At 33.0% G+C, this 13,405-nt stretch overlaps 1 protein-coding gene across 1 annotated transcript; it reads right to left on the reverse strand.

Moving 5' to 3' along the window:
• Positions 1–4,006: 4,006 nt before the first annotated feature.
• LOC130939831 (gibberellin-regulated protein 6) lies at positions 4,007–4,986 on the reverse strand. The gene is made up of 4 exons (XM_057867899.1): positions 4,909–4,986; positions 4,687–4,728; positions 4,492–4,525; positions 4,007–4,400 (listed from the first exon to the last, which is right to left on the reverse strand). Exons 1-4 carry the CDS (start codon positions 4,984–4,986, stop codon positions 4,219–4,221), a joined length of 336 nt encoding a protein of 111 aa, XP_057723882.1. The 3' UTR covers positions 4,007–4,218.
• Positions 4,987–13,405: the final 8,419 nt, after the last annotated feature.

The following is a 13,405-nucleotide window of genomic DNA, read 5'->3' on the forward strand; positions in this document are numbered from 1 at the left end:
AGTCGAATGGCTAGTTGTGAATCATGAACTTAAGCCGGATGGTTGAGATGAATGTTGAGTCATGGCTGAGGATAAATGCATGTATAATTCATGATTGAACATAGTAAATGAATAATGAATGAAAAGGTTGGATGTGAGTATGTTTGTTTGCTTTCTCTCTAGTTGTAAGGGTGACAGGGCACCGATACTCTCTAATGGTAAATAGGTGACAGGGCACAGATACCCTCTAATGGTAAAAAAGCGACAGGACACAGATACCCTCTAATGGTAAAAATAGAGATTGGGCGCATATACCCTCTAATGATATTGATGTACAACAGAGAGACTGTGTCCGGGTTAGCTACCGGATACGTCGGGTTGGATTGATAATCGACAGATGAGATTCATCAGCCACTAGGACAGGCATGCTTCATATGCATTATGTATGACTCGTTTGGAATGCCTATTTGATTGCATTATTACTTGCTATTTGCTTAGTTGATATATTCGCTTCCTACTTGTGCATTTCTTTGTTTGATATACTTGTGTTTGCATCTTTACTACTGTTGGCGGTTGGGAGGTTTACAGGATTTGGAGAGGGGATGTTTAGTTAGACTGAAGACCCTTAGTTAGTTGCCTGTTTTCGATTCTTATGGATTAGAACTGTTTATACATTTTGATTATAATTTGGAAGTTCTAAGATTGCCTTCGACTTTCCCAGGACATTACATGTTAGATATTTGGGTACTCTTACTATGCTGAGAACCTCCGGTTCTCACCCATGCGGATTTTGTGGTTTTCAGATGCAGGACGTGAAGTTCCTCGCTGAGACATGTCGGAGACTTCCTTTTGGCGAAGACCCTTAGTATCATAGGATTTTATTTTGGTTTATATACTTTATATACTTGTTTAGATACTTATATTCTCCACTATATAAGTATTTTGTATTGACTCCTCTTAGAGGTTATTTCGGAAAAACAGGATTTGTATATTGTCTTTTGGGTTGTCTTTTGGGATTTCCTTACTATATATGTATGTGTACTGTATGCTCGGACCGGTTATCTTCGCAAACCGAGTCCCGAGTCTTGATATACGTATGTTGGCACTCTTTTGTATGTCTCTACGCGTTAGCTTACTCCTTATATGTTCGTTTACGTTATCGATCGGAGAGTTGTACTTTTCGGTTTAAACAGCTTTGATTTACCCCTTTTTCTTCTAAAACCCTTAGTTATAAACATTCTTGCAATACTATATGTACTAGATCTTATTTTTAGAGGGCGTAATGCCTTGCCACTTCTATCTTATGACTTAAGCATAAGACTTCGTGTAGTAGAGTGTTACAAATTACAATAAATACTATAATGGCCTGTTTTTAAGCCTTACAAGTTAGTTCTAGATCCTAGATATTAACTTACATATATCTAGATTTTTTTAAATATTATTTTAATTATTTATAGCACTTGATTAATTTATTTAATTTCTAAACTTCTCCATCATAATATTTAATTATTTATTTTTATTAGATAAGAAAATTCCACAAATGTTTAATAGATTAGTAAATAATATAGTCCGAATTTTCGTATTTTTGTACAACCATTTACCGAATACAACTTCTTTTGTATTGATGGCTAAAAAAAAAACCTTTTGTGTCCCCTAAAAAAATTTAAGGACAAAAAACTTCAAAAGTTGAAGGTTCATAATCATGGCTTATGTTTTAATTTATTTATCCCTTGTTATCTTGAAAGACTGATACTTCAAGATAAAAAATAAAAAATAAAAAACTGATATTTTAATTTAGTTCTCAATGTAATAATTCGTAAACATTAAAATAATCAGAACTCAAAAGTTAAGATAAAAAATAAATAAATAATAAGAAGTTAATATTTGTTGTTGAGATAAAAAAGATTTTAAAAATTTGGGAATCAATTTGTTGTCAATAATTTGTTTTAAGATTAAGTTAATTATTTAAGGAATTTTGAAAACGTCCAAAATATAATTTCATTTTAAAGACTAAGTTAATTTTCAAATGATGTTTTGCTCATTTGTGTAAGTTTCGGGTTTAACATTTTGTAGTTGACAAATATTTAATATTTAATATACAATAAAGTAAGAATTAATTTTTTAAAAATTTTGACCTTAAGCTAATTAATTCTTTAAGAAGAGTTGTCTATATATTGTGTTATTCTTTCAGCGGATATTTAACCGTCACAATATGTTTATCCGTAGTTAAAAATGGCCGCAATATGGTCCTAGAACTACCGCAATCTACTAGTAGTATTGTAATGAGGGACGGATGCATACATTGGAGTGTGGGGCAATCGCCCCCACTACGATTTGAAATTTTTTTGAGTAGTATATGATAATAATATTTATTTGCCTCACTAAATTATTAAATTTGACCCTACAATAATTTTTTACTTAATTTTTGGTACTTCATAAACAATTTAAAATTTTCATATTAGATATCATTAGAAAGATCAATTCTCAAATTAAATGAAATTTGTGTTATTTATCTTTTTTTATATTAGTTTTAATTTTTTTTCTGTAACAATTACATTAATTGAAAGAACTTTTTCAACTATGAATCTCAATAAAAATTAACTTCTAATTGTATAAGAAATAAATTTTTAAATAAGTATTTACTTATATATATGTAAAAGAATACTACACATCCAAGTCTTTTTTTGAACTAAGTCTAACCATGCAAGTTAAACAATAAAACTTAAAATAATATTAGTCATAACTGATTTTTGTTGTCTTAGACAAATTTAATTGGATTTGGTTAACAAAAAAATATGAATATGTAGCATTATCCTATATAAAAAGACAGATATTTATAAGGGTAAAGTATATTTTTTTTCTCTGAAGTTTGGCAAAAGTTTTAAAAGTATCCATAAGTTTTATTTTGTTTCAATTTTCTCCCAAAAATTTTCAATTTGCATCAAATATACCCTCGGAAACTAAATTTTCAAAAAATTTAAGACCAATATAACAATGATGCATGAAAATTATGCTTGATTTGCTTGTGTTGAGGGGTTGTTCTTATGTAATTATTGTTGAATTGATCTTAAATTTTTTGAAAAATTAGCCGTCAGGGGTATATTTGATGCAAATCGAAAACTTTTGGGACAAAATTAAAACAAAATAAAACTTAGGGATATTTTTGAAACTTTTATCAAGCTTTAAGATAAAAAATATATTTTATCCTATTTATAAATGATTATTTTAGTATTTTAATTTGTAAAATTAGATATTATAAAAACTAATCATGTTATATTTACATCGAAAATAACTACCTGTGTATATATATTGAAATAAGAAATACACATTAAAAATAAATTAAACAATATATATATTTATATACGAATACATAATGATTAATAAATAATTTGATAACTAATTTTTATGTACACATAATATTTTTATTATAAAAATTATTATTATTATTATTATTATTATTATTATTATATATATATATTTTTTGCCCCCACTATCAAAATTTTCTAAATTCGTCACTGATTGTAATATATGAATATATAAAAATTATGTTATTTTAGAGAATAAATCATTTCATCTAAATTTTCACTTGTAACTCTTATCAATTATTCTATATTTATCATAAATTTTAACAAATCAAATAAAATTTCGTTTTAAAAATTGTTGAATTTTATATGATGAAATGACAAAATATATAATATAATTTATTCACTGTTTGTTATCATAAAAAATTTAATTAATATTTTTTTTAGAAATTAATTAGTTTAAAGTAAAAATTCTAATTAAGGACGTAGTTGTGCAATATGGTACTACTTTCTAAGAGAGATGCCAGATCCTATACGCATAACTAGTATTGGGAAGTAGTGAAGAAAACATGAACAAAATCAAGGACTGATCTACAAATCCCTTAAACCACAGGAGATGTCTCATAATTCGTGATATCAAAACTAAAATTAACATATGCACAGTACTCCATTTAACACGAGAACCGGACAAGGACAAAGAGGATTGATTAGATGAGATCATGGTGAATGGGCTTCTCATATCGTGATTAGGAGCGGGATCCCAATCCCACAAATTAAAAAGGCCTCAGCAATGAAGCATGAAATGAATCACATCACAGCAAATGAGCATATAGTCCTAATAATTCCACTTCTTTCTTGGTACAGTTTAATGCAAGCCAAGCAATAAGTATAAAGTAAAATTATATAGCTGCAGGTGCAGGTGACATAGTTTCAACTTTCAAGGGCACTTGGGTCCTCCACGCTTGGTCTTCCAGTTGTTGTAGCAGGGGCAGACAGCCTTGTTGCCATAGTAGCCAGGAGGAACACAAAGGCACTTAGCACAACATTTTTGGCAGAAGAACATGCATGGCTTGTGGTACTGTGTCTGCCCACATCTTCTAGCACATTGAGATGGGCACTCTGATGATCCAATCAAATTCACAAGCAATCAAACAACCATTAATTACCATTATTACTTAAAGAAAAATATATTAATTAGATTGTAACTCACGGTAGCTCTTCAGACTTCCGGGACCATAACTACCCTGTAAATTAAATCAATTATTAAAATATATAAGACGATATTTGCAGCATTCTTTATTGATCTTGCCATTAAGTTACTAGAAAAGCATTAAATATGTTTTAAGAACTTCCAAATCAAATGTTTGGATAAAAAAACAACAAAAAAGAGAAGAGATATACTCACACTGTTCAAGTGATACTGAGCAGCCTCTTTTGCCATAACCTGCTGAGATATGAATTGGAGATTTAAAACAAAATGTTATATACTTGAATTGCATAGTACAAAATAGTAGCTACTAGTACTGGCTAGAGATCATATATATAACGACTTGACAACATATATATATGTATGCATTTTCACGGGAGTTATGTTAGGATGGTATAGGGACTAGTAATAACTTCTAACCTTAGCTGAGATCGCGGAAATGGCAATGAGTAGTGCCAGAAGCAGAACAGAGACAAGCTTAGCCTTGGCCATGGCCATTGCACAAGATTGTATCTGAGGAAGCCAACAATTAATAATAAGATGAGGGGTCCTCTAGTTTTAAGAGGCATCAATGGGTTTGGTGCGTTTGGTTTGGTTCAGAGGAAGGTTTTAAAAACCGAACCGATCATTAATCTTTTTAATTATTAATTTATTTGTTTAACTGATTTAATCACAGTTTAATCAAAATAATCATTTTATATTAAAATAATAAATAAAATATAAATAAATATACTAAAATATAATTATAGTTTAATATGAATTTTTAAATATCATCCAAAATAAAAATATTGAATTAATATTAAATTTAGTCTCTAAACTTACATACAGTCTTAATTTAGTTTTTGAAATTTTAATTGTTTTTCTTCAATGCCCAAACTATGATACCGTGACTCACATTAGTCATTCAAACAATTTATGGCATAAAAACGTTAATGAAGTGCTAACATAGATAACCAAATGCCATGTTGAAACTTGTAAAACAATGTCGTGTTGGTTTTCGCGCTCAAATAGTCCAAAAATGACACCAGATCACTTGCATTTGGAGAAAAAATTTCAATAAATACCATTGACGATATTTTTTTTTTTGTTATTTGAGTGCCAAAACAAAAATATCGTTGTTTTACAGAGTTCAACGTGGTATCCGACTTCTATGTTAGCATTCTGTTAATGTTTGTGCGTCGAAAATGATCCCAAGGACTAACATGAGTCACATTCACAAAGTTTGAGGACTAAATATAGGCAATTGAAATTTTAGAAACTAAATTGAATCACATGTTGAGGGACCATATTGAATATTATCTCAAAAATATTACATCAACTAAAATATTATAATCTCATCCAAATACAAATTCAATAGTTAAATAACAAAAGAAATATCTAAATATCAAATTCCAACATTAAAATTTGTCATCGAAATATCAAAATATCAAAATTTTAATATAAATTTAGTTTAAATTAAATATATTATATTAATATCTTAAAGATAAGTATAATTTATTATATAAGAAAAAAATACATTATTATATGATATATATTAGTTTAATAATATCTTAATTCCTAATTTTTTTCTAACACAAATATGTTTTAGTAAATAAATATATTTTTAGAAGTAAATAAATATTGAAAGAAAGTTTGATGAAGGCAAAAAAAAAAAAGAAACATCCCAAATGTGGCACAATAGCAGCAGTTCGACAAAGAGAAAAAAAAATCATAATCTATTGAGGCAAAATTGATACACTCAAAAATTGGCAAGTGTACTAAATCGCATCAACTAATATCATAGTGAGTGGATATCATTCCCACGAGGATTAACGGATTGAATAAGAAACATCTAATTGAATCTCTAATTAGATCGATCAAACCTTGGCAAGAGGATTGTGAATCTTGAAGTAGAGCAAACAAACAATAAAGAGAGAATTGCTTGGACCGAAAGAGGTTTAGAGATCTATGAAGGTAATCAAAGAATGGGAATGAGAATGTTAAAGGCTTTGGAAATGTTAAATTTTTAGAAAAAGTAATGCTTGTGTTTTTCTATTTGACTCGTGCAAAAATCTTTTCACAGCAAATCATTAATACTCAGATTCCAATTCTTTGACAATTTAATTTCTCTTAACTTAATTAATCGCTAGAATAGACTAACTAAGAGAAGAGGTAAAGAACAATTTCGATTTTAAGCCACATAATATTCAAAGACTATCCCTAGCTGGATTAAATATCACATATTTAAAGACTAGTTCTAAATAATTGAAGATTATGAGATGAGTTTCTAGCTAATTCTGATATTAAATTTCATAAAGTAATAACAGAATTCAAAACATAATTAGAATATTTTCTAATACTTCCAACCATTAATGATGAAGAACGAAACTCAATCTTAAAAATGTAGAAAAGCATGAATCAAAATAAAGCAAAAATACTTGCATTACTAATCCGTAAAATAAAATAGAGCTCGTAATATTTAACAAGAGAGGTTTAGTTACTCATGATAGAAAGAAAAATAGCCTAAAACTAATGAGGTGCTGGATGGCTCTAGTGATTATTCACTGATTAGAGATCAAAGATAATTCTTATGAATCGTGTTCACTTATTTATAATCTAACTTCTTAACTATTTGAAATTCAAAAACTAATCTTGGTGCTAGGCTCCTTATTTGGACAATGGGCTTAAAAATATTGATGATGGGCTTGATAGATTTTGAACCACTGGAAGTGACAATTGTACTTGGAGCTGGGCTCTGAATCTTGGTACTAGGAGCCCAGTACTTAAGAATTTGGTGGGGTTGGGCACCAGCCCACTTTGCTTTCTCCCAAGCACGAAGGTGCTGGGCTTGAGGATACTGAGCTAGGCACTACTTCCTTGGAGTTGGGCGCCCAGCTTGGATCAAGGGCATTGGACGCCAGTCCTTGAAGCCGGGCTTTGGATTTTGGGCGCTCATGTTAGAGTTTAGGCGTTGGGCTTGGCCTCCTTAAGCTTGGTGCCAGTTTCTCTTCTAAATTTTATCCTGATTTGCTTAATTATATCCTGAAAACAAAATCATTCTAACACAACTTCAAACATATGATTAATCATTAAAACTTCACTAAAAATATAAGAACTTTGATTTAAATCCAAGAAAACTAAAAAACAACTAAAGATGCCTAGGCATCACAATACTAAACTTAAAACTTTGCTTGTCCTCAAACAAAAAAGAAAAGTAAACAGAGCTTATCTTAATGAAAATAATTGAAGAGTTTATAAATTCAACTCCAAATCAAAGTAGCGTTTGCAATGAGCTCTCTGATTATAAACAGACTTCTCTTATCTTAATGAATCTTTCATATCTAGGAATCAAGAATGTTCAAAAACTCAAATTCAAATTGTATTATGAGAATTTTTTTTAGACTTGTATAATCCTTGAAGTAGTTTACTTTTCAATTCAATCGAGGAAAAGATGTTGAGGTTCTTGACTCTAAGTGTTTTGTCTTATATATGGCATCTCTTATCAGATTTTCAACCGATAGTCTCAAGCTAGTTGGCCCAAGTTATCGGGTGATAAAACGTCCCTCGGATCTAATTACCCAAGTCTCTCTTTAACACAGTCACACCACAAGAACATAACTAGAAATTTGTTCATCCAGACATCGATGCCCAGAGCTTCTTTAAACCCTAAATATTTTGTTTCAAGGCAACTCTTTAATGTGGACTTTAAATCGATAATCCCAAGCTAGTTGGCCCAAGTTATCAGGTGATAAGGCACCCTTTGGATTTAATTGCCCAAGTCTCTCCTTGAAACACAAATATCACAGGAACATAACTGGACTCCAATCATTGGTGCTCAGAGCCTTGCAACTTTAGGTTTTTCGATCTTTTCATACTTTTTTTTCAAATCACTGCTTCAAGGTCTTGGATATTCAGAATCTCATAATGTCTCTAAACTTTTGTTTCTAGAGATTTTGTCTCTCTTTTCCGCAAGATTCGTTCAAATACTTTAAGTCCATGGAATATAATTATATTACTAATGACTACCACTTTTTAATTAGACTTCTGATGAGCGGATAATTTGTACGCTTTTTGGCATTGTTTTTAGTATGTTTTTAGTATGATTTAGTTAGTTTTTAGTATATTTTTATTAGTTTTTAGTTAAAATTCAATTTTCTGGACTTTACTATGAGTTTGTGTATTTTTCTGTGATTTCAGGTATTTTCTGGCTGAAATTGAAGGTTCTGAGCAAAAATCTGATCCAGAGACTGAAAAGGACTGCAGATGCTGTTGGATTCTGACCTCCCTGCACTCGAAGTGGATTTTCTGGAGCTACAGAAGCCCAATTGGCGCGCTCTCAACGGCATTGGAAAGTAGACATTCTGGGCTTTCCAGCAATATATGATAGTCCATACTTTGCCCAAGATTTGATGGCCCAAACCGGCGTAGCAAATCAGCATCAGAAATTCCAGCGTTAAACGCCGAAACTGGCATAAAAATTGGAGTTAAACGCCCAAACTGGCATGAAAGCTGGCGTTTAACTCCAGAAAAGGTCTCTACATGAAATTACTTCATTGCTCAGCCCAAGCACACACCAAGTGGGCCCGGAAGTGGATTTTTTTTGTCATTTACTCATTTCTGTAAACCTTAGAATACTAGTTTTACTATTTATAGGATCTTTTGACATTGTATCCGTACCTTATGACCTCATGACATTTTTACACGTTTCTTTGTATACATTCCACGGCATGAGTCTCTAAACCCCATGGTTGGGGGTGAGGAGCTCTGCTGTGTCTTGATGGATTAATGCAATCACTACTGTTTCTTATTCAATCATGCTTGCTTCCATTCTAAGATATCACTTGCTCCTAACCCGGATGAATGTGATGATCCGTGACACTCATCATCATTCTCAACTATGAACATGTGCCTGACAACCACCTCTGTTCTACCTTAGATTAAGTAGATATCTCTTGGATTCTTTAATCGGAATCTTCGTGGTATAAGCTAGAACTGATGGCGGCATTCAAGAGAGTCCGGAAGGTCTAAACCTTGTCTGTGGTATTCTGAGTAGGACTCAATGATTGAATGACTGTGACGTGCTTCAAACTCCTGAAGGCGGGGCGTTAGTGACAGACGCAAAAGAATCACTGGATTCTATTCCGGCCCGATTGAGAACCGACAGATGATTAGCCTATGCTGTGACAGAGCATCAGGGACGTATTTTCACTGAGAGGATGGGAGGTAGCCACTGACAACGGTGAAACCCTACATACAGCTTGCCATGGAAGGAGCATTGCGTGTTTGATGAAGATGACAGTAGGAAAGCAGAGATTCGGAAGATGGAGCATCTCCAAAGCCTCAGCCTATTCTCCATTACCGCAAAACAAGTACCTTTTTCATGTTCTTTTGCTTTTTACAATCAATCCTGATAATTTCTGATATCCTGACTAAGATTTACAAGGTAACCATAGCTTGCTTCAAGCCGACAATCTCCGTGGGATCGACCCTTGCTCACGCAAGGTATTACTTGGACGACCCAGTGCACTTGCTGGTTAGTTGTGCGGGATTGCAAAAGTGTTATTGCAATTTCGTGCACCAACTTCCTAGTTTATTATTCATTCCTTTTCATTAAAAAGCTACTTCCTTTACATCAGTGGAGTGTAGTAGACAAGTACTAGGAGTAAGCACTTAAAAGAAAAACAAACAAAAGAAAGAAACTGAAAAGAAACATGATGCATAGAAAGAAATATAAAAATAAAACAAAGACAAAGTTAAAGAAAAAGAAAAAGAAAGAAAACTAACCACCAAAACAAAATTAATTTACCAAGTTCATCATTCATCATCTTCTTCATTCTTAGTCTTGACCATTCCCTTCGGGGTCCATAGGCGCCATTTTTGTCTTAGTCGTGCCTCTTCTCATATCCTTCAATATTTCTCTTCTCTTCTACCTTGTTCCCACACTTGATGTATATGATCAAAAGGAAGAATTTGTTATGGGTGCGAGGACTGAACGACAACACACAGATAGGATGTTCTATCCATCATATCCAATCAAAATCATTGAAATTCTTGATAGAATCTCTCCACGTCAATCCCTTGGGCTTGAGATTGACTGGGTCTAGCTTGAGGTTCAGGTGCAGGAGAAAAAGGAGGAGGCTGCTATTATGGTTCTTCTTTTTGCCCTTCAGTATGGTATCTTTTTGGTCTTCTCTTTATTATTACCACAGTCATGGGCCCTGCAAGTTTGATGGCGGTGTCTTGCTCAATGGACACCCCAACAGTCTCACAAAGACGATAAAAAGACCTGAGAAACCAAGCCTTGACCTTGAATTGGAGCTTTGCGCCATGGTTCTTATGTGAGGGAGAATAAGGTTCTCCACTCTAATCTTTCTCCTAATCATGATAGAGTGTATTAAGATCGCTCAGTCCACTGTCACCTCAAAGTTAATGGAGGTAGGAATAAGTTAATGTTGGATAAAATCCAACCACCCCATGGCGACATGGACGAGGTCCGACCTTCTTAATTGGTTCGATATTCCCCTTGTATTAAGTTTTCATTGTATCCCAGGGACACAAATATTATGGAGCACATCTTGCTCCCTTCTATCAGTCATCATCCTCATGTTATGTCGGCAGAGCGAGATGGAGGAGGAAGGCAAAGAACCTTTTGGATACTCCAAGGCCCATAGTCAATGGGTTGGCCTCGAACATAGCTCATATAATCTAGTTCCTCATCTTGAGCCTCCTCTTTAGGGCTTAGCCAAGTATTAACATAAAATTCATGGACCAAAGTAAGGCTGATATTCTTCGGTGGACTTGTCAAGATAGTCCACTTCTAGCATGAGATCTCGGCTTAAATTACTGAATCTTCTTCTAGTTTCAAGTCAAACTCACATCGGAAATTATGACCTTCTATTTTACCCATGTTCTATATTGATTTTCATGTAATTGGGTTCAGAACCGGTTATGTCAAAAGATAGAGTAGCCAGTTCTTTCTCTTTTTCCTTCCTCTTCTTGAATAAAGGCATTTTGAATTTTGTTTAACACTTATAGTGGTACGAACTATAACCACAACACCAAATTTAAAGTTTGGCCATATAAAAAGAAAAATAGAATGCAAGTGAAGAAAGAAGATAATGTTTAAATGTGTTTATGCTATGTGATGGACGAAAAAATGCATGTGAATTTATAGTGGAATAGTGAATGGTATGGTAATGAATGCTCGGTGAAGTGTGTAGTGTGCAAGTGTGCAGAAAGAATAAGTATACAACAAAAATTAAATTTCAATATTCAAACTATTAAGAGTTGAAAAAATAGAGTATACAAAGGTAACGTGCTAGGCTTTCATGCATGTGAATGAATAGAACTAGCTTGAAGTGATATATCATGCATGCTTAATAATGAATCCTTCGGACATAATAATTTATGGTGGTAGTGAAGAAGTTAAAAAGAAAATAGTATGCATGTGATGATTTTTAAAGAAAGCTTTTTACTAAGAAATCAAAAAACAAAAAATAAGAAGTTAAAGAAAATAGAGTTAAAATTTTTTTTGAGAAGGATGCATGTCCTAGTTATGGTTGGCACTAGGTGTCAAGCTATGAAGTTAGGCGTTTCCCCTTCAAGAAACAATGAGGGGTACTGGGCTTGGAAAGTGGGCGCTAGGTGCCACTCCAAAATTATGCCCCTAGGAGCGCTCAATGCTTGGGCGTTGGGCTCCCATATGTGGCACTGGGTGCCACCCTCTTTGGGGGTTGGGCTTTACATTTATCCTTTTTTTTAAGAAAAATTTTGAAAAATAGCGTAACCAAAATAAGGAAAGTGAAAGAAAAATGCAAAAGATCAGAGAAGAAAAAGAAAAATACAACTATAGAATGATTAAATGAAAAAGAAAAGAAAAAATACTAACCATGGTTGAATCAATGACTCTTCTAATGTCATTAGCTTGAAATATGAGTCTTCTAGGTTGGGAGTCAGATTACTTCATGGAGTCTTCCTCCAATGCCATCCTTTATTAATTGTACATTTTCCAGCTCCTCTTCCTCTTCCTTGTCCGTTTCAGAATCAATGTGATGTAGAAGATTTTCAGTGGTTCCGTTGTCCACAATCTCTTGGACTAGGGATTCAATTATGTCAATCCTCATACAATCTCTGATTCATTAGGATATTGCATGGCTTTGAAAACATTAAACACCATATACTCATCATGCACTCTTAATGTTAGCTCACCCTTTTGGACGTCTATGAGTGCTCGTACAACGGTTAAGAATGGTTTTTTCGAGATGATGGAGGCATCCTCATCTTCTTTCATTGCAAGAATCACAAATTCATCCAAAAAAATTAACTTTCCGACCTTGACCAATGCATTTTCACTATCCCATGTGAAAACTTTATTGACCGGTCGGCTAGTTGTAATGAGATTCTTGTTGGCTTTACTTTCTCAATTTATAGCCTACTCATCATGGATAAGGGCATCAAATTGATGCTAGTCCCTAAATCACAAAGAACTTTACCAATGGTGACATCCCCAATGATACATGGTATGGAAACTATCGGAATCCTTTAACTTCAGTTGTAGTTTCTTTTGAATAATGGCATACACTCTTTGGTGAGAATTACCGTCTCTTCCTCTTTTAGGGTTCTTTTTTTGGACAATATCTCTTTCATGAATATGGCATAGAGTGGCATTTTCTCTAGGGTTTCAGCAAAAGGGATGTTGATTTGTAGCTTTTTGAACACATCTAAGAACTTGGAAAAGTTCCTCTCTTGATCTTGTTTCTATAATCTTTGAGGATATGGAATCTTTTGTTCATAACCCTTTACTATTTCTTTCTTGGTCTCTATTGGTGCAGGAGCTTTTTCTTCCTTTATGACCTCCTTTTTTTATCTCTTTTAGAGGTTCTTTAGTTTTTTGCTCATCTTCCTTAGGAAGCTCCTTGTTGATCACTTTTTTGCTCCT

Source organism: Arachis stenosperma, chromosome 7 (genome assembly GCF_014773155.1).
Source record: "Arachis stenosperma cultivar V10309 chromosome 7, arast.V10309.gnm1.PFL2, whole genome shotgun sequence".
NCBI lineage: Eukaryota > Viridiplantae > Streptophyta > Magnoliopsida > Fabales > Fabaceae > Arachis > Arachis stenosperma.